This window comes from Herpailurus yagouaroundi, unplaced genomic scaffold, assembly GCF_014898765.1.
Source record: "Herpailurus yagouaroundi ecotype Mexico unplaced genomic scaffold, PumYag 187, whole genome shotgun sequence".
NCBI lineage: Eukaryota > Metazoa > Chordata > Mammalia > Carnivora > Felidae > Herpailurus > Herpailurus yagouaroundi.
The window spans coordinates 18,775,384-18,802,786 of record NW_024412418.1 but is presented as its reverse complement, the minus strand read 5'-3'; the positions used below and the strand labels follow the sequence as shown (position 1 = coordinate 18,802,786).

Sequence of the window (27,403 nt, the reverse complement as noted above, 5' to 3'; positions counted from 1 at the left end):
CATCTGAAAAAAAAAGGAAGGATAATACATACCTACCTCAAAAGGTAAACTGTGATTAATCAGATATCCCATATAAAGTACTGAACACAGTACCAGAATATGTTAAAGGACCCATAAATCTGAGCTATTCTCGTTGGGGCCAATAATCAGAATATCGAAGGAAAAATTCACTATCAACAAGATACAACTGAAAATCAACAACAGATTTTTAAAATGTAACCTGAACTTTTTCCTTCTAAAAATTTTAAGAAAAATCTTTTACCTATAAAATATCTTCATTTACTTTTTTCCTTTACATAGTGTCCATACAGAATATTGTTTTCCATAAAATTTAGTTTTTGTAGATCTACAATGAAAATGTAACATAATTGAAAAAACATTTGCTTACTTTAAGAACTCAATTCAATTCCATGCATATTTCAGACTATAATCTTTAAGTTACTGCAAATGTATTTAAACTTAAAATAAGTTGCCTCTTGGGGCACCTGGGTGGCTCAGTCGGTTAAGCGTACGACTTCAGCTCAGGTCATGATCTCACGGCTTGTGGGTTCGAGCCCTGCGTTGGGCTCTGTGCTGACAGCTTAAAGCCTGCAGCCTGCTTTAGATTCTGTGTCTCCCTCTCTGCCCCAACCCCGCTTGTGTTCTGTCTCTCTCAAAAATAAATATTTAAAAAAAAATTTTTTTTAAAGTTGCCTCTTCGTGGTAAAAAATAAAAAAATTCCCACCTACTCCTAAACATTAAACAGTTCTGTGGGCCCCTGGGTGGCTCAGTCAGTTGAGCATCTGACTTTGGCTTAGGTCATGATCTCACAGCTCCTGAGTTGGAGCCCCATGTTGGGCTCTGTGCTGACAGCTCCGAGCCTGGAGCCTGCTTCAGATTCTTTGTCTCCCTCTCTCTCTGCCCCTCCTCTACTCACGCTCGCTCTCTCTCTCTAAAAATAAATAAACATAATAAACATAAATAATATAAAAACATAAAATAAACAAACAAATAAACAAAATAATAATAAACATAGTAATAAACATATTTTTTTAAAAATTACAACAGTTCTAAAGACAATTCTTGTCCGGAATGGTTAATAGGACTTTTCCATTTATATACAGATTACTGGAAACAACACTTGGATTCACATTAGTTTTTCCTATTCACGTGAGGAAGGGATAAGAGTGAGAAATAATATAAAATCTAAAATTTTACTTAAAACACAAAGCACAGCAGAAAAAGGACCATAAGGGCATAAAATTCAAATGATCTCATCCATCATAGAAATGGAGAATTTTAGTAACAATGAATCTGGGACAGTTGAAAAATGTAAACATGAGCTGCATATTAAATTATATTAGAACACCAAGGTTCCTTTTCAGTATAATGGTTATATATTGTCCTACATAACCACAATAAATGAGAAAGATAAAACATGTATGGCAAAACATAACATTCAGTCAAGGAAGAAGGTATATAGGTATTTACTATAATATTCATGCTATTCTTTCAACTTTTCAGTTTCAAAGTTTTCATAATAAACATTTGAAAAGCAGGGAGGTGCCTGGCTGGGTCAGTTGACTCTTGATGTCAGGGTATGAGTTCAAGCCCCGCCTTGGGAATGGAATCTACTTAAAGAAACTAAAAAATAAAAATGGGTTGCCTAAGATGACAGGAATTCAATAGAAGAGCTTAAAGTATAAAATCCTAGGTCACCAGATTTCAAATTCTGGGCCATTCCTATTCCTCCATACTACCCTTTATAATCTGCAGATTTCCTGCATTTCTTTCAAGAAACTACCAATTCTTCAAATATATCTTTTCTGCACTAATCAAAAACTGATGCTACTGCTGCAGTAAAAGAATTCTGCTGTTGAGACACATGGCAAATAACCCCCTTTCCGCTATTAAAAGGATATCACAGACACTTATATAAATAAATTCTTTGGACTTGGAATGTCTGTTCTTTAATTATAAATCTCACTTTCTGTTAACTCAGGAAATTCAAATTTAATCAAACAGCCTGCTTTTAGGAAAATACCACTACCATGGTGTAAGCAATCTTTAATTGCTAGTAGAGAAATTATTTCCTTTAAAGTGGTAACTTTCTAATTTGTGCCTCAGGCAGCAACGAAATTATTTAATTACTTTAAAGATACAGCATTCGCAAATACAGTATTTATCTAGATGATTTTCCCCCTTACTTTCCAACCTGTTTTAAAGCCAAAGACCTAATGATTTTTTTTAAATATAAAATTATTTGAAATAATTTGCCATTTGGCCAGCTAATAAATCAATAAAAGATACTCATTTCCTATGGCCTCCAGCAGTTCTTATAAAAATATAGAACTAGTTAAGTTTCTATAAACCTAATGAGTCAAGGAAATGTTATCTTTCCCCTATGTGATTTATGATAGAATTTAAAGGCATTACTAATAGAGTATACGATCTGGAAAACTTGCTCCTATCATAAACCACTGAAATCGTATAAATCATCACCTTTCTAACAACCCTTACTACTAACCTGTTTAAAATGTGGAAGGAAAGAAAAGCTACTACTTTCCAGTAATTTTCAAATACAAAAAGGCTTGAAGTTTGAGTCATCAATATAGAGTACATATTTACAACACTCAACGATAAACATACCAAAAAAACTAGGTAATGTCAAAAAAAAAAAATCAATGATTCCTGCAAGAATTAACAATTTCAAAATGAAGTGGGTAACTATTTAATGAGAAATAGGATTTTTACAGTTGCAAAGTATCTCATTGTTTTATTAATTATGAAAGCAGTAATAGTGACTACACAGTGGAGAAAATGGGCACCAATGACATCACCAATAAGGGGTAAATAAACATCATGTGCCTCTGGATGAGAGTGAGAACACACACCTCATTTGCAGCTTTTCAGCTAATATGTATATTTCCTGAATGAGGAAATATCAAACTTAAAGCTGAGGAACTGTTCAACATCAAAGGAGGCTAAAGAGGAATGGCAACTATGTACAACTTTGGATTAGATACTACTAATTTAGAAGAAAACTGCTATAATACATTGAAAATACACTGAAACTGTATGTTAAACTGAAATTTAAATTAAAAAAATCAAATGGAAAAAAAATACACCAAAGTATAAAGGTTGTGATGTATGCAATCCAATCTCCTATGGTTCAGGAAAATATAGAATTGATAAAGCGTATGTGAAATCTTAAAAGCTGGCCAATCAGGGTAAAGCATATATAAATTCTTTGCATTGTTCTTGCAACTCTAAGTTTAAAACATTTTTTAAAAATGCAAAAATGTCAGTTTATTACCCATAAAAGCTCTAACTTGCTATTCAACCCATAACAAAGCAGATTATAAACCATGTGGTCCCCAGTGGTTGGCATACAATCTGAATCTTCAACTCTAAATAATCTAAATAGTGATGTTTTAAGCTTTTCTCATCTAACATATCCTAATTAAGAGAACCACAAAACCTCAAAAATTCACTTATTAAACAAGTTAAAGGATTAATAATAGTAATAATAATGGTAGATGAGGGGATTAAATGTACAGGGGCAGATGGCTGGCTCAGTCAGGAGAGCATGTGACTCTTGATCTTGGAGTCATTAGTTCAAGCCCCACGTTGGGTACAGAAATAAACAAAGCTTTAAAAGATAAAATTGGGGTGCTTAGGTGGCTCAGTTGGTTAAGCATCTGGACCCCATTATCTCATGGTTAGTGGGTTCAAGCCCCGCATCAGGCTTTGTCCTGTAAGCATGGAACCTGTTTAGGATTCTCTTCCTCTACAATTCCCCCCACCCCCCACCATAAATGTACAGTGCAGGAAACAAAGTTTTTGTTGACAATCTCCCCAAATACTTGTAAGCTCCCTCCTATGACAGTGTACATTTTCACAAGGTATTTCATTAAGGTAATGTTATTTTTGACATTTAAGTTTTATGAAATTTAGATATACTCCAGTTCTTCTACGAATATCACTGCTGCCAAAATTCTCAACTATCAGATGGAAATAAGTCAACTCTCCTAAGGACAGGTATCAAACAGAAATACTAAAATCACCATTTGTTAAAAGCCGTATTTGATTTAAAAGCTATCAAAACACACTAAGGGAGACATTTTTTTAAAATAAGGAAACGAGTTAAAAATGGTTGAGAAACACTGCACTCCTCTGTGGGGTGAAAAATTCAGAAACCTGACTACACAAATAGCTAGGAATAATGACTGGTTCTTTGTTAAAACACTCCATCATCTCCCATCTCCCAAAAGAATGAGTAGTACTTACATATATTCAAGTGCTAACTATATGAATGGTTAGCTAATAATCTGAAAAGAAGATATGGTATTCATGTTTAAAGACCCTCAAGAGTTAAGGGTGGGGCACCTGGGTGGCTCAGTCAGGCAAGCATGAGTTTGGCTCAGGTCACAATCTCACAGATCTTGAGCTGAAGCCCTGCACTGGGCTCTCTGCTGTCAGCACAGAGCCCATTTGGGGTCCTCGGTCTCCCTCTCTCTCTGCCCCTCCCCAGCTCACACTCTTCTCTCCGTCTCAAAAATAAAAATTTAAAATAAAAGGAGTTAAGGGTTAGTTATCAAAAAGGTGCAGTAATTTTAAGCCATATTTTCCAGTTTAAGTGGTCCTTCCTGAATACATGACACTCTTATTTGCTGCTACTTAAGTAATTACATTGTTGTTTTTTTTTTTTTAAGTTTCCAGGGCTAGAAAATTGGGTTTCAAACCCAGGAATTAAGTCAGCAACTAAAAAACTGTCAATGTTCAATAACACTATCATTATCCTGATTGCAGATCTAAGAAACAGTCACCACACTGTTAGGAATACTACTAAGCACACAATGCATGCTTCTAAGATTACTTCCAGATTGATTATATATTGAGTGGTCTATCACAGTGTAGTCAAAAAAGCCAGGAGACTAATAACTTCATAATCCAGGCAAATAAAGGTAGTATTCTGTGAGATATGAAATGTACTCAGCAACAAGACTCCTTTATTGTCTTTTAAAGCCTCAACTCCAAAACTAGTTGCCAGAAACACTGAACAGTAAGTTTCCATGTGCCCATTCTGCAGAGATGGAGTCAGCATTAATGGTATGCTAATTGCCAAGCTTGCAGGTTTTAAAAGCTTCCCAGGTGATCCCATAGCACTATAGTTTCTAAACTTTGATTCTAAGGTAAAAAAAAATAAAAATTAAAAAAATAAATTAAAAAATTAAAAAAAGTGGGTGGGGGGGCGCCTGACTTCACCTCAGGTCATGATCTTGCGGTCTGTGTGGTTTTGAGCCCCGCGTCAGGCTCTGTGCTGACAGCTCAGAGCCTGGAGGCTGCTTCGGATTGTGTCTTCCTCTCTCTCAAAACTAAACATTAAAGAAAAATTTAAACTTTGATTCTAAGGGATATCTTGCTTTACGTCACTCACATATGAAGTGGCTAAATTAATTCACCTTTCCACTCTGAATTTCAGATTCAAACTTAATATCCTTGGGGCGCCTAGGTGGCTCAGTCAGTTAAGTGTCCAACTCTTGGTGTCAGCTCAGGCCATGATCTCATGGTTGTGAGTTTGAGCCCCACTCTGGACTCTGCACTTACAGTGCAGAGCCTGCTTAGGATTCTCTGTCTCCCTCTCTCTCTGTCCCCAACCCACTTATGCTCTCTCTCAAACTAAACCAAAAAAAAAAAAAAAAAAAAAAAATAAAATTAAACTTAAGGTCCTCTTTGGGTTTAAATATACAGTACTAGGAGGGGTGCCTGGGTGGCTCAGTCATTTAAGCATCTGACTCTTGATTTTAGCTCAGGTCATGATCTCATGGTTGAGTTCAATCCCTATGTTGGGCTCTGCGTTGACAGTGCAGGGCCTGCTTGGGATTCTTTCCCTGTCTCAACTCCTCCTCTACTCATACTCTCAAAATAATACTTAAAAAATAAATATACAATACTTGTATATTCAGTTGTTGAATTTCAAGGAAAACATCATGGCAAAATGCTCAACCTCCGTTTTCTTAAAACTCAACATGAAAGGGGCGCCTGGGTGGCTCAGTCAGTTGAGCATCCGACTTTGACTCAGGTCATGACCTCACGGTTTGTGAGTTCCAGCCCCACATCGGGCTCCGTGCTGATAGCTCAGAGCCTGGAGTCTGCTTCAGATTCTGTGTCTCCCTCTCTCTCTCTGGCCCTCCTCCACTCATGCTCTGTGTCTCTCAAAAATAAACATTAAAATTCAACATGAAAAAGTTAAAAGAAAATGTCACCGTAAAAGACCTTTTTCCTTATCACTCTGTGAGGTGATGGATGTTAACTAAACATTGTGGGTATCATTTCACAGTATATACATTTATCAAATTGATATATTGCACACCTTAAACTTATGCAGTGTTATAGGTCATTTATATCTCCACACAACCAGAAGAGAAAAAAGACTTTCCCATATAGAAATATGTAGACAAAGACTTACAATAATGTTATCTGTATATGCTAGAGCTAAAATTTTGTATTTTAAAAAATGTCATAATGCAGTATCACATAAATAAATGTACTAGAAAGCTTAAAAATAGCTTTTGGGACAGTTATACTGGCCTTATTACATTTTGAAGTATTATTCCAAAACCACATGTCAATCCTGTCTTTGACATTAGATTTTTGTTTTTAGAATTATCACTTAACATTACCAAATAGAAAATTTTTCTTGGGGGGGGGAGGGGTCTCCTAGCATACAAAATGGTAAAACTTACCCCATGTTATGCTTCCCTGAGCCTTAGAAAAGCCGTTTAGTTTCTCAACAAGTTGTATTCAAAGCAAATATTCACAATTTTGTTGGAACTGCTGTGGATTCTGAATATGTGGGGGAAAAAATTTATAGACTTCAATGTACCACACCATCATATTAACCACTACACCACCATATTAACCAACTGTTTTCCACTCCAAAGTTGCTGAGAGCAAAACGGTTTAGTAATAAAAATTAGTTCAAAAGAAAATTATTTACAGGAAGAAAAATGCATTCTTGTCCACATCTCGAAATACAGCTTTTAATAGACATCATCAGTGTATTTTAGACATCTTCATTTCTTGGAAGTGCCTTGAATCAGACTCATTCAAAAAGGAACAGCTGTTTGCAAGTAGAAAGAACACACTAAACAAAATAAAAAACAATGAACCCATTAGGAAAAAACTGAGCCTTAGACTTTAAGATTTGTTTTTTAAAGAGAAAGTCAATTAATTGCCACCTGGTTCCTTTATGCTCAAGTTAGAACCAAAAATGCAGAGCACCCTCAAAAGGCTTTTCTGTTAAGATTATTTCCAGTATGGAGGTTTCACTTCATAATATTATGAAGGGCTTATGTGTTTGTGTTTATTCATGGATGCCATATTGGAGCAGAACTAATACCTCCCAGAATAGGGGAAGTGCGTCATATACCAAAATAATCCCCTAAGACCTTACTGATTACAATGCCCCATGATTTAAAAAAACAAACAAACCACTAAATATTAGGTATTATAATATTAAGTATTGTTATTCCATAAATGCCCAAGAAACTTAGGCTAGAGCATTACCCACAGGGAAACTTAAAACTACATGATCAAATAGCCCTTTTTGTTCCATAATAAATTTGAGAACGTGTGTACTTTTTTATTAAAATCTGGTCAGAGATGCCTTTTCCACATTTTCAGAATATACCATAAATCTTATTACACGCAATGAAGTAGAATATGAAGAAGCTATCTTAAAAATCTGAGTCTTCGCAAAGGAAAAAGAGGACCATTATTTTTTTAATTTGTGTATCAGTGACGGCAAAGATTATAATTTTCCTTTATAAAGTGGAGAAATATAAATATACAGGCAATTAGGCTGATTAGTACAAGGTTTTGCTTGAAAATAAATCACTACATTTCACATAAAATACTAAATTATCTAAAGACAAAGAATAGAAAATAAGATTTTTTTAAAAAGAAATTTTATCTAAATTAGCTATGTCCTTTTGCAAAATAGTTTTATTATACAATGCCTGGGTGAAGAGAAAAGGCCTCAAGGAAAAAAAATGTATAGATCAAGTTAGTATCACTGACAAAACCTAAACATCTATGCTACAATAATGGAAGGGAATATGGACAGAATACGGTATTTCAGTAAAACCTGAAATAGAAGTTTACTACTTATAATAATAAACACACAAATATTTCCTTTGGTTTAAAAAATAGTATGTAATTATTCAAAGCACTTTCAGATATCTGATTACTCAGTTCTGTGTTTGCAAATCAGTCCTGTTTTTATACCCCTACACTACATTTATACATGCATTTAAGAAACTATAAAGAGCATGTTGCATTTTAGAGTACAATCTGAATAATCACACAGACATGGACCAACATTTATTACAAACAGGAAAAGAGCAGATCTATAAGAAAAGAGTACAGATGTTTTTAAAAAGAGACTGCAAGTTGAAGTATAGAAAAGAAATAATTTATATGATAATGCAATAATTTTATCTGCATTTAAAAAATCACATTGCTCAAAATATACAAAACATTATAACAACAGTAGTTTGAACTGCTACTTAGAGATATTAAAACAGTATCGACAGTGGAGAAGTTTATTTCAATTTAGGTCATTCATGTTCCATCCTGAGTTCACTTCCATTTTCCAAGAAGAAAGGTATTTTTTAAGAGTCATTTTTCCCAAGTAGAAAGGTTATTTTGAAAAACTGAAATGTATACCTTACAACCCATTTTAATAAGGATTCATGTTTTTAAAATCTTTTAAAATAAAAAGCCATCAATTCTCTATATACTTTTATTAAAGAATTACAGCTTTCACAGATAGCAAGATACATTGTTGCTATTACCAGCAGCATTACCTTCTTCATTTCTCCTTCAGCTACCAATAAAAACCATCATCCTTTTGTAGAAAAATTTCTTATGAATGTGGCCTAATTCAAAACAAATTACTCCTAACAGTAAAATATTGTAGCTTATGTGCTGTCACATTGATTACCTAGCTATATGAATAGCTACAGAAACCACAAAGGGAAAAACAACTTAAAGAATATGGCAAAAGTATAAATTTTCTCAGTTTTGTGGTATTTAGTAACCCTTTTAACCACCCTAAAAAGTGGGTATTTGCAGAGCACTGAGGCTTTGACTGGGTATCCCACTTAACCTCTGGTGTTTCTATAGAATTAATATGTACAACACTCAAGTAATCTGGCTTAATTTTGAAATTATATAATTATAACAAATACACAGATATTGGTTCTAAGTGCCCTTTCATTAGAACAAGAGAATTTTATATCCAACAATTTCTATGCTTTAGCAAAAAATTAAAAGTGGGTAATGAATTAAGGATGATAGTTCAATAAAGCTCAAATTTTACACAAGTAGCTAGGTATTATAAATGCCACTGATATGAGAAAAGCTGATATACTTGCAAATACTGAAAATATCAGATTAGTGTCACTAACTCCTTTCCTAAAAATTATTTATATTATGCTCTCATTTGCAACTTATGTTTCAAATTTAAAAGCAAAAAAACAAAAACAAAAAACAAAAAAACCCCAAAACCAAAAAACTCGTTTTTGCTACTTGTTCTTAGTAGGACTTACAACTTACTCTGGGGAAGCAAATTATCTGTTGTTATTAATGATGTATGTATTTTCATTAGAAAAGTACTAAATGTATTTGGACTCACACACATTGGTTTAACTGACCATAAATAAACAAAACATAATTTTCCCGCCATGAAGTACTGAGTTACAACAAATGTATTAAAAAAACTTTATTTTCTTGAGAGTGCATACAAAATGTTATGTAAACACTGTTAGTATTACCTTTAAAGACATTCTAATTATTACTTCAGATTTTAATGTATTATAAAGAGGTTATGTGTCTCCTCCAGAAATATTAAAGGCCACACTGGGTGAAATGACCAAAGAAAACTTTAGCCTCTTACAGGCTAAACAAAGTACAAAATGTGAAAATAAAAAAATAAAGAGCAAATCAGGAAAAGAGAAAAACACAGCTCCGGATATGCATTTCTAAATCAGCAATTTTAACATTTTAATTCCTAAACCAAAAATGTAAATTTTACAAAACACACATATATATATATATATTCTTTACCATTTTTTCTCAAAAGATGTTTTATACATACATTCATATTTATGTGTGTGTATGTGTGTGAAATAACTGCAAATCTTACCAATTAAATAAATCGGGCAACTGCTAGCAGCTCTGAAATATTAAATGAAATGAGCCTATTATTTAGACAATTTCAGCCTTGAAAGAACATCTGGTCCGTCTTAGAATTCTTTTTTATAATGCATTTCGTATCTTTAGTTAGGAAATGGGAGAAACAGACTCATTCAGTTCCTACAGAATGGAGTATCTGCCAGTTTCAGTTTAACTTATAATAAAATGCACAAATACCTGAATATTTGAGAACTTTCTAAAACTAAAGTACTACTTCATTATATAAAAACTACTATGCATCAATTATGTTCATGTCTGATGAATTTGCATATAAGTTAATGTGTTTGTAAAATCAAACCAGAATGTAGACCAAGTATAGGTGATCCAAGGTTCCTTGATTTAATGAGTATTACAAAGCAGCACTGGGTTCAGCACACTTCAGACAGGCCTATTCACTCACCTGGTGAATTCCATGTCAGTCTACTCTGATGATTAAATATATTAAGGAAAGAAATGGTCCCAAAGGGTAACTGATGAAACCTTAAAAGTCTTGGGCCAAAACCACAACCAAACTCCATGTAAGGTACAATCTCTCTCACACATACAAACACACATACCACATACACAACCACACACAAAAAATTTAATACACACACACAATGTTCCTGTTATTGTCCAGTAATCTCCCCTCACCCCAAAGTAATATACTATAAACCATAGCACAAATACAGTTAAGTACACTGTAGCCTCAATTTAAACTGGCTATTGGTTGGGTCCATTATGAGGAACACATCACAGGTGACACTGTGTCGTGTTAAATTCTGTTTAGTACTGCTGATGACTAAAGCCCTTTAAACAGGTCCAAAACAGACCCATAGATCATCAAATTTCAGTTATCATGGAGAACGTTAAGATGAGGCTGCAGTGTATTTGATTATGTTGAGAATTTATAACATTCAAAATAAGAATACTTCTTAGTATTATAAATTATAAAAAGAAATGGATAGAATTTTCAGCATAATGTGGATATCAATTATTCCCATCTCACCCCTTCCATCCCATTAATTTATAATCTGAAAGATGATTACTTGGTGCTATTGTTATCGATACATTAATGCTTTATTATCATCTTGACTGCTAACCTCAGTTGTCAAAAATGATCATTTCCCTTCTAATCATAATCAAGAATGAGGCCCTTACTCTTTAAAATAAACGTGCCTGACTTAAAATTTCAAGACAGTTAGAAAGCAAGGAAAAAAAAAAATCAAAGTATCACTGGGTGAATTATGATTACACAAATTTGAATCACATTAGCTTATTCCCAAATAATGGAAACTTTATCCCCTTAAAAAACTTTAAATTACTGAAGTGCTTACATTTATTGACAAACCATGCATTTTCACAAAATTAAAACCTGAAACAATTTTTCACCTACATGTTTCACCACTCAATATACCCTATAAAACTAAGTTAACATTTCCATATTTTCTCATAGTACCATTCATATTAGTTTGTAAGTAGGAATAAAAAGAAAAATGAGTTCTAAATAAATGACACAGGAGGCAATAAATTGACACATGACAAGTAAATAAAAGGCTAAAGCACTCCAATACCATTGAAACTGTTTTAATGTTGTTGCAACTCCAAAATGCAACAATCATCAGCTTGTAAAGACCCAAATTTCAAAAATTCACTTTAATTACTCCTTCATACCTATTTTACAAAATAAAGGCAAGAGACATTTAAATCCTCCTTGTCCTAGTTGTGCTATCTATGTTCCTAACTTGTTTTCTATCACACTAGTGTATGCTGCAATTCCCATCAGATGCTATATAAGAAAAAATAAAATAAAATATTAACCTCTGCTTCAATGTATAGTTTCCAGAATCTGCCAGAACTGGGGAACTGGGCAACAAGGCGTTCATAAGTCTTCCGTGCTTTGTCTATAGGTTGATTCTAAAATTGAAAACCAATAAACAGCATTTACAATGTTAGGATTATGAAAATATTATTTACTGCAGAACCAAGTAGTGTGATTGGACCCATAGAGAAGGAAATGTAATCCTATATCACTAAACCTGTGCCTCTCGAATGAGAATGCTCCAAGCGTCAAGGTCATATGGATTCTCTTCTAATTTCTTTTCAGCTTTCTTCACCTTCTCTGGGACATACTCAGCTGCCTGGGGGAAAGAAAAATAACAAACTGATGTTACTGTTTTAAAAATTTCATGCCTAAATTAATCCAAGCACAAGATTATCAGTCTCTAATATAAAAGCATAAAAATGTCCTCTTACAAAAGAGGCCTGCATTTGCTATAATCTATATTATGCTATCATAAGTTACCTGCATAAAAACAAAATCTAATGATCACATACTTTTAAAAAACATTTTAAAATTTAAACCCATTTTTCACATTAAATATTACAGAGCAGCCGTTCTCAAACTCTGTGGTCTAAAAAACATTTTAAAATTTAAACCCATTTTTCACATCAAATATTACACAGCAGCCATTCTCAAACTCTGTGGTCTTAAGACGGACCCCTTTTATACTCTTAAAAATTACTTGGTTTGCCAAAGAGCATTTCGTTTATGTGATTATTTCAATATTTACTATATTAGAAATTAAAATGGAAAAATGTTAAATATTTATTCACGTACAAATAATAAAATTATTTGCATGTTAACAAATACTTTTAAGAAAAATAAATTTAAAAATTCAGTCAATACCCTTGTATTATGTATTTGCAAATCTACTTAATGTCCAATTGTTTTAAATGTACCTGGATTTTTATATCTGCTTCTGCATTCTATCTGTTGTGATAGCACATGTAAAAATTCCACTGTACTCTCATGAGAGATTAAGAATGATAGGGCAAAAATGTCTTAGATTTATTATGAAACAGTACAAACTCACAGAATGAACCTCTGAAAGCCTTAGGAATCCCTGGGGTCTGTGGACCAACTTTGAGAAACACTGCTATAGAGCATTCATCCTGAGCCACAAAAAGGAAAAGCATGAAATGACATGGAAATTTTATTTTTTTAGTTGAGAGAGAGACAGAGACAGAGAGCCGGAAGGGCGGAGCAGGGGAGGGAGAAGGAGAGAGGGAGAAAGAGAATCTTAAGCAGGCTCCACATTCAGCATGGAGCCTGATACAAGGCTCAATACATGCCCCTGGGATCACGATGTGAGTCAAAATCAAGGCGCAGGCATTCAACCAAGTGAGTCACCCAGGTACCCCTGGAAATTTTATTTTGATGTAAAGATTTTAAAAACAGGACTCACAAATGATTTATACAGCATCACTAAAACTATAAAAGAAACTTGCAATAAGAGATTTATAAGACTGTACTAAAATGTCTAGTGGTCATGTGTGGGTGATGGGTGGTAGTTTTATTTTTATTATAGAAATATAATCTTAAAAAAATTAATGCCTAAAATAGTAGCTAGCACCTGAAGCAAAAATACAACTACTTCTCAAATTGTTGTTCAGAATACTACTATGTACCACAAAAAGAAACTGATATTCAAATAAGTCAGATACATGTTAACCTATAAAAGTTTTGTCTTTTTGCAGGACTTCTTGAAATCTGTAATATGGCAAAACACAATAACGTTCGAGATAGACAGGGAAACACTGCCGCTAAGAGCTTTCTTTTTTCCTTTCTTCAGTGGCAATTAATATCTCATAGAAAATTACTGTCAAAACTCCAGTTGGGAAAAAAACACTTTAAATTATGAGTTTAGAAAACAAAATTACCAAGGAGAAATAATACTCTCTTCTTTGGAATAAATTATTTAGAAAGAAAAACATGTTTTAAAAGATTAATGTAAATTTATATCAAAATTATGATGTTTTACTAATATACAAGAGCTTCATAAGCAGGCCAGCTTAAGAAGCTAAAACTGGAAAAATTTAATGAAGAGGACTACTGGCTCCAACCATATGTTATAACACAAAATGACAAGGCAAGTTTGGTAATGGTGACAAACCAATCACTGGTTCAAGATGATTAAGAAAGAGAATGATATATGGAAAATGAACAAACAAAGGTGATATTTTAAATCAGAATGGTAGATTATTTAATGTACAGTGTTAGAATAACTGCAGTCAACTTTATCAAAATAAAGTTGAATTACTATTTTATCCTTTCTACCAAAGTAAATTTCAGATAGATCAAAGATTTAAACACAACAAAAAAAGAACTAGAGGAAAAAATAACTGAAATGTATCTGTGCATAGAAAAAACTTTTCCGGGGCGCCTGGGTGGCTCAGTCAGTTGAGCGTCCGACTTCGGCTCAGATCATGATCTCGGATCATGATTCAGATCAAGATTCAGATCTTCTTGAATCTCTTGAGGTTGAGCCCCACATGGGGCTATGTGCTGACAGCTCAGAGCCTAGAGCCTGCTGCGGATTCTGTCTCCCTCTCCCTCTGCCCCTCCCCTGCTCATGCTCGCTCACACGCTCTCTCTCTTTCTCAAAAATGAATGTTAAAAAAAAAAGAAAAAGCTTTTTAGAAGCCTTTGAAGAGTAAACTTAATTCAGTGTAAATTTCTGCATGAAAAAGTATTACAAAGTCAAAAGACTAACCTAAAAAACATCCCAACTTATTTGGCATAGTACTAAATTTATTAACGTACAGTCAATAAAAGACCAGCAGCTCAGAAAGAAAATGGGCAAAGTACTGAAACAGTTCCCAGAAAGAGAAGTTAACAATGACCTTTAAACACTCAAAAGAAATACCAATGTAAACCGTAACACAGAGACCAAAGTGTTTTACAATCAACATTGCACTGGCAAGGGTATATAAAAACAGACATTCTCACATTGTTGGCAGGGGCAAGTAATCTGATCAAAATTTAACATGAATGTCTGACCCTGAATTCCACTCCTGGCAACTTCTACTGCACACATGCCCAAAGATGTGTACTAAATAAAGAGTCAAGTACTTGGCTGTTTGCTGTTACATAAAACTAGAAGTAATTTAAATAATCATGTATACAACAACTGGCTAAATATAGGAATTTGCAGTCACTAAAAAGAACAGAGCAAGACAAGTCTATAGATAGTAACATGGAACTATTACCATAATACTGCGTCAAAAAAAATTGGAGGTGAGCTGGGGAGAGACAGACACACACACTTACTTTACAATGTATATACTCTTCTACTGTTTAAATTTTTACTATTCACCTTAAAAGTATTTGCTCAGTGCTTAATATGTGCCACACATTGTTGACAGGACACTTGAAATACAACAAATAAAGACTTTTACTTCCAAAGGATTTATTTACTTCTTGAAAAAAAAATTAAAAAACTATCTTAAAAGAAAACTAGGAGTGGGGCACCTGGGTGACTCAGTTAAGCGGCTAACTCTTGATTTCAGCTTGCTTCAGGCTATGCGCTGACAGAGGGAGCCTGCTTGGGATTCTCTCTCTCTCTACCCCTCTCCCACTCACATGGACTCACTCTCTCAAAATAAATAAACGTAAAAATAAAATAAAACTAGGATCTTAGTTTGGAAGATACCAACTATAATAAAGTGTTAATGATAAAATAAGAAGTAAATCTGATACAAGTACTTTAAATCAGCAAGTAAAAAACAACTAACCAATACCAGTTTTAGTTAAATCAACACTAACAATTAGGGTTTCAAAGCAATCTGATGGGAAGGCAAATCATGATCTGAAAATTAACCAACCAAATTAGATAATGTATATCACAATCTGTAAAACAGCAGAGAAAACTCAGGAAACAGTGTCTAATACTCAACCACCAAAATTGCAGCAAAAAGCATAAATGTCTCACTGCTAAATAAAACAAGCCATTCCCTTAGTGATCCTCAACCCTGGCAGCACATTAGAACCACCTGGGTGAAAGAGGATTTTAAAAAGATGCTCAAGCCCCACTATGTAGATCAATTAAATCAGAATCCCTAGGAACTGGCCTGGACCATCACTACTTTTATTTTACTTAAAAAAAATTTTTTTAATCACTAATTTAAAAAAATTCCCCAGATGGTTCTAATGTGCAGTCTCAGTTGAAACCACAGCTCTCTGAGGGTTTCATAACCCTTTGTAGTACCCCAGAACTTTCTTACAGTCTAGTGAAGCCTGTGGGCTCTTTCTCATAAGTGTTCTTTTTTCCCCCCCCAAAGTAGGTACTACACCCAACATGGGGCTTGAATGCACAACATCAGAAGTTGTTTCCTCTACAGACTGAGCCAGCCAGGCGCCCCTCTAAGAATAATGTTCTTAAATACACAAAATAAACAGATACCTCAAAGGAAACCAACTACATTGAAATATAATTACTGAAATATTTTTAAACAAAGTTTTACACAATAACAGACACAACACATTAAATAAGATCTAGCAGTCAGTCTAATGATAAGGGCAACAATATTTGGAATATTTATGTCCAATTACAGCTGTTGCTAACACTGCTAATGTAAAGGTATCTTGCCTACATTCATAAGGAAAGGCTCAATTTCAGTTAGACATTAGTAAAAACAAAGAGTTTTCCATACAACTTCATAGAATCCCTACAATTCTATCCAGACACCTGGGGGATGGGGTTACAATGGACTAAGAACCGATGCAAATGGTGTTGGAGATCAGATGTAAAAAAGTTTTTGAGCATCTACAATGTAAAGCATTAATCATTCTTTGTTAAGTAATAACCCCATTTCATAACAAGAAATATAAACTACATGAATCTACCCAAAGTCTAGTTAGAATCTGACAGAACCATAGCTCAGCTCTTTTCAGACTCTGTTACACCCCTAAATATTTTCCTCTTGCCAAGGATGCAGTTAAATGTTCATAAAATAATTTACATAGATAATTCTCAATCAACTATATTAATTAACAAGAAAGCTACCGAAAATAGCCAAGAATACAGTCTAGTAGTTTTGCGCAATGGATAGCGCATTGGACTTTCTAGTACTTTGGGCCACATTTAATTCCTACAATAAAAAGTCATTCATCATCATGAACCAGTTAGTTGGCCAATGGCACAATATTTTTGTTCTCTGGCCTGGGCATATTTCCATACAGCAAAGGAAAATTGAACAGTTTTCTACTATCCACAAGGAGACTGGACCTCCACAAGGAATGGAATTGTGTTACTATTTCCTAAATCTTTTGCCCAAAGGAATAGGTCACTTTAAGAAAACTTAGGACAAGTTTCCAGTGCTCACTTGTAATGGAATGAGTTCAGAACTCAGCTTGCTTAGTGTAGCAAAAGAACAGGTGTCCCATAGTTACATGGCCCCAAAATTTATTACTATAAGAAACTCTATTACAAATCCAGCTTTTGCCTTTGGAATAAACTACAATCCCATTACCATTCTTTAAGAATGTTAATGGGCAGTGGGATGGAACCCCAATAAGCAGAACAAAAGATGGACTAGTTCCCAAGGCATGCACATTACCAATGATACCAGAACTTTGAGAACTCCTTTGATTTGCAAAATTTTAAAAATTAGAAAAATTACACAATTATATGGAGTATACGGAGATACATACCAACACATACTATTTCAAATGGGTACAAAACCCAGAAAAATTATGAACTAGATGATATATTTTTTTGTATAGGGACAAGATGTTACTCAAGAACTGTCTCTAGCATCTGTTCTATGAACTGTTTTTCTAGTAGTAGCATACTGCTAAAATTAACAACTTATTTTCTTTGGTTACAACAGTAACCAATTTACAACTGGCTAAAAGTCTGAAGGCAGGGTAAATCCATTATGTGTTCAATCTTAAAATTTTCTTTAATAATGGCTTTTTGGAGACATAATCATATATAATTCACTCATTTAATGTATACAATTCACAATAAGTTTTTTAAAACATTTTATCACCCAACAAGAACCATACCCATTAGTCATTACAATTTCCCAATCCCCTAGTCCTAAGCAACCACCAAACTATTTCAGTCTCCATAAATGTGCGTGTATTTCATGTGAATGAGATTACATAACGTGTTTCTGACTTGCATTTTGAGTGTTTTCAAAGTTCGTGTTTTATCACGTATCAGTACTTTCCTCTCTAATGCCAAGTATTTCATTGTATGGATAATCCCACATTCTGTTTATCAGTGATGGCCATCTGGATTGTTTCCAATTAAAAAAAATTATTTTGCGGGGGCACCTGGGTGGTTCAATCGGTTAAGCATCTGATTCAGCTCAGGTCATGATCTTGCGGTTTGTGCATTCGAGCCCTGTTTCAGGCTCTGTGCTGACTGCTCAGAGCTTGGAGCCTGCTTTGAATTCTGTCTCCCTCTCTCTCTACCCCTTCCCCCATTCGTTTTCTCTCTCTCTCAAAAGTAAATAAACATTTAAAAAAATTAATATAGAAGGATTTTTTTAGGTTTATTTATTTTGAAAGAGCCCATATGAGTGAAGGGCAGAGAGAAGGAGAGAGAATCCCAAGCAGGTTCTGCACTGACAGCAGGGTTCGATCCCATGAACCATGAGATCATGACCTGAACCAAAACCAAGGGTCGGACACTTTACCAACTGAGCCACCCAGGTGCCCCGGATTGTTTCCAATTTTGAGTAGAGTTCATTTTGTGTTTTGTTATTCTTAGAGATACATGTATATACGCGCGTGCGCGCGCACACACACACACACACTCCTACAGGTAATATTGTTAGGTTATATGGGAATTCTATTTTTAACATTTTGAAGAACTGTCAGACTGTTTTCCAAAGTGACTGAACCATTTTACATTCCCACCAACAGTGTATGAGGGTTCCAATTTCTCCACAACCTCACCAACAGTTGTCTTTTGATGATTATAACCATCCTACTGGGTATGAAGTGGTAACTCATGGTGGTTTTGATATACATTTCTCTGATGGTGAACCAAGTTCAGCATTTTTTGATGTTTTTATTGCCCATTTGCCTTATCGGCCTACCCAGATTCTTTGCCCATTTTTAACTGGGCTATCATTTTATTGTTGAATTTCAAGAGTCTTTTATATATTATAGCTACAAATCCCTTATTAGATACCAGATTTACAAAAATGTTCTCCTGTTAGGTGAGTGTTTTCACTTTCCATGCTTAACCTTTTGTTTGTCATGTGAAGCTAACCCAGAGAAAGAGAACTTGACAAGACACCATGCACTTTCAATGGTCCTCAAACTTTTTGTAAAGCCTTAGTTTGCATTCTTAAAAATCGAAGATCCAAAGAAAAAATTTTTACGTGTGGGTTATATCAATATTATCATTAAAAATTAAAATGGAAAAAATTTGTTAATTCACTTTAAAATAAAACAATTTTATTTAAAAATATTTTCCAAGGGGCACCTGGGTGGCGCAGTCGGTTAAGTGTCCGACTTCAGCTCAGGTCACGGTCTCGTGGTCCGTGAGTTCGAGCCCCGCGTCAGGCTCTGGGCTGATGGCTCAGAGCCTGGAGCCTGTTTCCGATTCTGTGTCTCCCTCTTTTTCTGCCCCTCCCCCATTCATGTTCTGTCTCTCTCTGTCTCAAAAATAAATAAACGTTAAAAAATTTTTTTTTATTTTATCAAGAGTGTATTCAAAAACAACTTTTAAGGGGCGCCGGGGTGGCTCAGTCGGTTAAGCGTCCGACTTCGGCTCAGGTCATGATCTCACAGTCTGTGGGTTTGAGCCCCGCATCGGGCTCCGTGCTGACAGTTCAGAGCCTGGAGCCTGTTTCAGATTCTGTGTCTCCCTCTTTCTCTGACCCTCCCTGTTCATGCTCTCTCTCTCTGTCTCAAAAATAAATAAATGTTAAAAAAAAATTTTTTAAAAACAAAACAAAAAAAACCACAACTTTTAAGGTTCAGGTATCTTTAACCCATAAGTGGTTTGCAAACTTTCATTTACATAAAAATCACCTGTGGTACTTGTTTCAAATGAAGATTCTCAGCCTCACTAACAGAATCTGTTATACTAAGTCTGAAATTGGGGTGTAGGTACCTATACTTGAATAAAGCACCTAAGTAATTATGATTCAATAGACCATGAACTCCGTTTGGAGAAATACTATCTAATCTACGTGTCCTGTAATACATTTTTCGAAATGTTGTTTCCTTAAAAATAAAGTGGCATCAGACCTAAGTCATTCCATTTTTTTCCTAAAACATAATAAAGCTGCATGGACTATACTATCTATATGAAGTCTTAATTCTCCCTTGGCAGTTAAACTTTATTTATAATTAAAAATAGACTAGAGTAACCCTTTGCAAGACTACCTGCAAGTAGTAACCAAGAAGATTCATATGCCTAGACAATGAAGCAGTTTATGTGACAGGTGATGTTAGGACTGAATGCCAGCTTAGTCCTGTGTGCCTTTACCAGTGCAATGGAACTCTACCAGATTTTTGGTATCCTGCATATAATCCCTTCAATCCTTCCAAAGACTAAAAATCTAAGAAACATGTAAACAATTCAAAACTTAAGAAAAAGTAGTCTAAAGATTATTGGCCCAAATGACACATATCACATTTCCTTATTAAATTTGCTTATTCATTCCCTAGGAAACAGATGCAAACTACAAATAAAAAATTGAGTCTTTTAGAATTTAAAAAATGTAGCTTTAGACCAAATGTAGCCAAGATATTAATTCTCTAGATTAAGTAAAATGTTAGAAAAACATCAATTAAGAAATCGTTTTGTCCTTCTGGCTTTAAGTATTTACTGATTATAAGCTATCCACTAATCTAAAAATTTACTAACTCAAATTCCCCTTCCTTTTTTTAAAAATACATTTTAGGGGCGCCTGGGTGGCGCAGTCGGTTAAGCGTCCGACTTCAGCCAGGTCACGATCTCGCGGTCCATGAGTTCGAGCCCCGCGTCGGGCTCTGGGCTGATGGCTCAGAGCCTGAAGCCTGTTTCCGATTCTGTCTCCCTCTCTCTCTGCCCCTCCCCCGTTCATGCTCTGTCTCTCTCTGTCCCAAAAATAAATAAACGTTGAAAAAAAAATTAAAAAAAAAAAAACATTTTAAAGAGAAAGAGAGAGAGAGAGAGCATGCGCTAGAGTGTAGGAGACTGACAGAGGGAGAGACAGAGAGAGGGAGAAAGGGAGAGAGGGGGGGAGGGGGAGAGAGAGAGAGAGAGAGAGAGAGAGAGAGAGAGAGAATCTCAAGCAGGCATCATGCACAGCATGGAGCCCAATGAATGCAGGGCTCAATTCGACAGACCCTGGGATCATGACCTGAGATGAAATCAAGAGTTGGATGCCCAATTGACTGAGCCACCCAGGCACCCCAAATCTCTTTTTACATCAATTCTCACACCATTACCAACTGTCCAACAAAACGAAAAAGACTCAAATTCACAGCAAGGTCTTGGCTAAAGAGAAATAAAGATTTAGAGACAATGGTAGAAAAGCTCAAAACTAAGAACTGTGTTTGGCAATGGTCCACTTAATAGGTACAAACATCTGAACACAGATTTTGCAACTCTGGGAAGTCTATCTGGGATGTAAACTATACTCCCCGAAACGCCTATATTCTTAATGTTGAAGGAATGCAATCTTTCTTAACACAGCACCTTTCTGTTGTACTTCTAAAGAAAACCAATACTTCCGTAAATACAGATCTATCTCACTTAGGAACAATGACTGCCAACTATAGATAGTATTCTACACAGTCGAAATATTAACAATAAAGACGAACTCAATTTTAGCTGCCCAAACTGTTATACTAAGTAACACAACACAAGGGAGGAAAGTAAGAAAGATTACAGAAAGACTGTTAAAAACAGAAAAGAATAACTGGGCCCAAGAACACATCGTCTAATACACATACCTGGCCTTTCCCCCTCCCTATTCCTAACTGCCGCCCACATCCACTTTGACTTTGAAACTGTCCTGGTGCTATCATTACCTTTTAACCACTGGTAAGTATTAATGGTACTCAGCAAAGCCCTAAACAAGGTTTCAGGCTTCAACACTTGTATATATTTCATCTTTCTTCCTTCATTAATAAAGCAAAACAGGGGCGCCTGGGTGGCGCAGTCGGTTAAGCGTCCGACTTCAGCCACGTCACGATCTCGCAGTCCGTGAGTTCGAGCCCCGCGTCGGGCTCTGGGCTGATGGCTCAGAGCCTGGAGCCTGTTTCCGATTCTGTGTCTCCCTCTCTCTCTGCCCCTCCCCCGTTCATGCTCTGTCTCTCTCTGTCCCACAAATAAATAAACGTTGAAAAAAAAATTTAAAAAATAAAGCAAAACAAGGATTAATCTTTTTAATTACTACTGGTAATTATGCTTCTTCAAGTCATGCAATTTTTCCAAAGTGAGGATCATTTTGCTTATATTATAGGCCTTTCTAATTCTAGGTAGGTTATAGATTGTTTTAAAAGTGAAGTCTTATTTCTATTTTTTTTTTTTAACGTTTATTTTTGAGAGACAGAGCGCAAGTGGGAGACACAGAATCTGAAGCAGGCTCCTGGCTCTGAGCAGTCAGCAAAGACCCCAACGTGGGGCTCAAACTCACTGTGAGAGATCATGACCTGAGCCAAAGTCAGACACTTAACCCACTGAGCCACACAGGTGCCTCGTGTCTTATTTCTAAAAGACGAGTGTAGAAACAGAATTTTTAAGGATTTAAAGGTTCATATGAATTGGCCTGGCTGAGAACATCTCTCTCCATCCTCTCATCTAACAAAACTTTAGGAACCACCACTTTTACACCCAAAATATTTTACTCTGTATTATTTGTCCATCTGTCCTCCCAAGATTAAACTCTTTGAGAATTTGTACTGTATTGCAGAGCCTAACTGCAAAATTCATCCATTCATTTATCAAACACCTTTAAATATCAAAGAGAATTTCCTAGATTCCTAGATGCAAGGATGAATAAATAAGGCCACCCCTTCAACTCAGGCCTAAACCCAGTGGAGGAACTCTAAACAATAGCTAAATGCTGTAAGGGTAGTGCACAAAGTAAAATGAAGCTAAGAAAGAATGAGATAAAAAACTGAACCAAGCAGTGAAAAAAAACATGCAAGACAAAAAAAGAGCCATAATTCCACACAGGAACTAGATGTGTTTTCATTGGGGAGGGGGGGGGGAGGGGACTTACAAACAAAGTTTTGTCACCACGGAACTGGCAAAAAATGGTAATCAAGAATACCCATGAAAACTGCTAAGGTAATTTAAACAGCTCTCTATATGCAAAATGGAACTTTCTCACAAGAGTTAAAAAAAAAAAAAACAGAAACAAAACCCAATAAACCTTAGCAGCGATTTTGCTTGTCTACAGTCATTTTCCTCTATCAAAGGGAAATCTAGAGATTCAGTACCAAGAAAGAAATGACCATGCATAGTTTTGAATAACTAAGGTATCAGGTTTATTCAAAAGAACTTTTTTTTGCGCTTCAATGCTAAAAGGGTAAAAGAAATCTACACCTCCTATCTTGCCAGATTCTTTGTCCATCACATCTCTTGGCATCTTTCTAAAGCAAATGCACAATTCAGAGTGGCTTTGATTTTTTTCTTACTAGTCTTCAGCTTTGTTTGGTCTCTTTTTCTTGTCTATCATTTTAGGTACTCTCTTTTCCTATAAATATTCACTGCCCAGTTAAAAGGTTACTGAAGAACACAACATCAACCCACAAATTACTAATTGCAAAGGGGAAAATAATCTTTCACAAGGAAGAAACCCAGCAGTCATCACCCTACCTAAAGCAAACTTGTTGATTTGTATTGTCAACCAGGTCACTATTGAAGGTATCATTTAATTACCACTTCAGTTAAAGCTGAATAGTACAATCTCTGGAATTTGCCTGAAAGCAATGAGGATGGGGAGAGTAAATGAAAGTATGGGGGGAAAAAAGATTAAGTCATCAGTTACAGCTCTACGATAGAAACATCATTTGTTACACTATTTTTTTGCATGTTTGAAATGTTATCATTACAAACTTAAAGAAAAGATAGTATGTGTTCTAGGTTGATGAAAGAAAGATACAGGAGCCACCATAAAGGTTGGGACAAGTTGAGCATCAAAAAGAAAAACAGCTATCGCTTATTTTTTTCTTTTAATATTTATTTTGAGAGAGAGAGAGACAGAGACAGAAATGGTGCATGTGAGGGAAAGGCAGAGAGAGGGAGACTGAGGATCTGAAGCAGGCTCTGCGCTAATAGCAGCAAGCCTGTTGTGGGGCTCGAACTCATGAACCACAAGGTCATGACCTGAGCCAGATACTTAACCCAATGAGCCACCCAGCTGCCTCACTGCTTAACACAGTAGATACAGAGAAACCCATGAATCCATAGTGATCTCTTTTATAAAGAAAAACAAAGAAATTTCTTCTTTACAGAAAAGTATGAGCCAGTCAGTAAAGACATAAGAGAATTTTCAAAACACCATTTGCCACCTCCAATATAATAACTGATTTATTCAAGAATTATCAATCGATGACAAATAATAACTAGTTAAAAGGTTACTGAGGAACACAATACCAACCCACAGATTACTAACTGCAAAGGGGAAAATAATCCTTCACAATGAAGAAAGCCAACAGTCATCACCCTATCTAAATAAACCTATCCATCACTAATAGTGGAACAACCTAGCATGAAGTGCTTTCTAACATAACACTCTAAGTTACTCTACCCAAAAATATTTAACCCAAATATTACCAAAGCTCTCAGTTTAGACCTAACCACACACAGTTTTCAGGAAATAACACAAGATGAAGGGAAAAGTTAAACAACACACACAAAAATCAAATCAACTCAAAAAATTAGAAGTTTTACTAGAAAATTGTCCTGGGTTCCTCAAACAATAACCCTGGGGAGAAAAATGGGGGAGACTATTCAAGAGACGTTAACTAAATGATGCCTGTAAATCCAGATAGATTCTGCCTTAAAAAAAGGAAAAGAAACCCTACGAAACATATTCTTGGGACAACTGGGGAAATTTGAACACGGACTGGGCTTTAGAAATGATAGTATTACTATTAATTTTCTTAGGTGAGAAAATGATATGGTTGTTAAATAACTGCATCAATGTCCCTATATAAAAGAATGCTGAAATATATGAGGCTGAAATAGGTGTTGGCTTACTTTCAAATAAATATGTATGGAGAGATACAGCAAGTATGGCAAAATGGTTAACAATTGTTGACTGTGGGTGAAGAACTATGTTGCAGGCATTCATTGCACTTTTCTTTCAACTTTTCTCTATGTACTAAACTTCACACTAGAACTTTAGGGTTAATTTTTTTTCTGTAAGTTTTAACCATCTCTGCCATTTAAAACACCACATATCTGAAATATTCGAAGTCATGACATTGCAGTGTCTACAATTTTAGATAAACGAAAGAATTAACAAATTCTGGAAATTTTCAATGAAACCTTAGGAGATCACTCCTTGACTTTCAGGTGACAAACTATTAGCCCAAAAAAATGGTAGGTATACATAAACAGATTTGATAGAATTTTGAGACTTTTCATTCTTGGGCATTCTGACAACATGTAAAATACAAGCACAGAAGATTTCAGTACTGAAATCAGTCAACAAGCAAACACAAAATTTAATTTAGGAAGCTTTTCCCGACCTAATGAAATTTACAATCATACAGACTATTCAAGAGGAACTGCAATTTTGCCTCATCTCTGTTAACCTCCAAGAACAGCCTCTACCTTCTAAGCTGGGGACTTGAAAAAACAAAAACCTAAGTGTAGTTCGTTACCATGGCAACGGGAAATTTCAGGAAATTGAGACCCTGCAGGCTAGCTAGCCTCCATTTTAAAAACTATTTACCTGAACATACCATCACTTTAAGTCGAAAAACAAATTGAATGACATCTTTCATAAAATACCAGTTTCCTCTTTCAAACTAAAAGGTAAATACTACCCTACAAAATTCCGAATAAAGAGCAAAAGAAACAAATCATTTATTTAAATGTCTGAATTTTAAAATATTTATATGTCACTTATGTCCAGTACTAAAGCAGATGCGTTTATTCACAGTGGCCAAAACAGACTCCTCATTTCCGATTTATCAAATTCTGCATTATGTGTCGGTTGAAAACCGAAAATGAAATGTGGACAGAGAAAGAAAAAAAAAAGAAAACCACAAAATTCCCCAAGTCTCTGCATAACCATGCTCTTACTCCTAGACTGCTTCCTTCTTCATTCGCTCTGGCAAGACACTATTTCTCCAGATGAGTTTCATCTCAAATTATTTTTCAAACTGGTAACCTATTTCTGCGTATATCGGAGAGGGGGAGGAGGAAACACTGACAAGTTTTTCGAGAACAGCGAGTACACGTTAAAATAATCAATTCCCAAACACCCTAACATCAAAACAAAACGTTATCAAAGGAAGGCATCCCACAGGAGTAGTCCCACGAACCTAAACAGGACGAAGCAGCTTCCTGGCTATTGTCTACATCAAGTATTTGTTCACATTAACGCCTAAGACAGAGAAGCCAAAAAATAACTTCAAATCTCAGTCAGCTCTTGCTCCCCATTCCCACCATTCTTCTGTACCCGGTCCTCTGGGTTCATTAGACCCCGATTCCTTCCTCAGGCGAACATGGCTGGAGTACTCGGACGAACAGAGACGTGGAGAGAAGAGGTCGCCACGAGGCCCCACCACTCTCTTTCCTCACCTGCTCCGGGGCTCCGTCTCCTGACATGGCCTCAGCTGATTAGAGAGTGAGAACTGGCCCGCGATGCGAAGCTAGAAAAGAAAAATTAAACTAAAAGCCACCCAAGCCAGTAAAGTTACCCCCAGCCCAGCGGAGCCAGACCGCCAACACGAATCGCCACCGCCCACTCAGATATGAATTAAAATGGCTGCGCCCCTGCTGGCCGAGGAGAGAGGTGTGGCTTCTGCATTAACTTCCGGGGCAGTAGGCGGGATTAAAAGCTCAACTCCCCAGTTACTTGGCCGCGCAGAAGCAAAGAGAACCCAGAGGTGGGCCCAGAGCCTGCGCTGACGTCACGACTCTGGTTTAGGGAAACTGTTGTTGAGCTGGCTACAACCGGCTGGGAGGCGGGAATCTGGTTAGCCTGGAGGTTTGCGCGCCTTTCAGAATTTAATTGTCAAGCTTTGAAACCTGGTTCTTCACTTTTTTTTTTTCTGAAAAATTTATTTTATTTTATTTTTGGGCGTTAACAGTAAATTTTATTTATTTATTTTTATATGAAATTTATTGTCAAATTGGTTTCCATACAACATCCAGTGCTCATCCCAACAGGTGCCCTCCTCAATGACCATCACCC

General features: G+C 35.7%; 1 protein-coding gene across 1 annotated transcript in view; it reads right to left on the bottom strand.

The window, feature by feature from the left end:
* The window catches only part of CSTF3 (cleavage stimulation factor subunit 3), a 73,551-nt gene extending 46,563 nt beyond the window's left edge, over window positions 1-26,988 (bottom strand). Inside the window, exons 1-3 of the mRNA XM_040495502.1 lie at window positions 26,788-26,988; window positions 12,262-12,363; window positions 12,044-12,139 (exon numbers count right to left, since the gene is read on the bottom strand). Coding sequence (XP_040351436.1) covers window positions 12,044-12,139; window positions 12,262-12,363; window positions 26,788-26,814 — 225 coding nt within the window. The 5' untranslated portion in view covers window positions 26,815-26,988. The remainder of the gene's footprint in view (window positions 1-12,043; window positions 12,140-12,261; window positions 12,364-26,787) is intronic.
* Window positions 26,989-27,403: the final 415 nt, after the last annotated feature.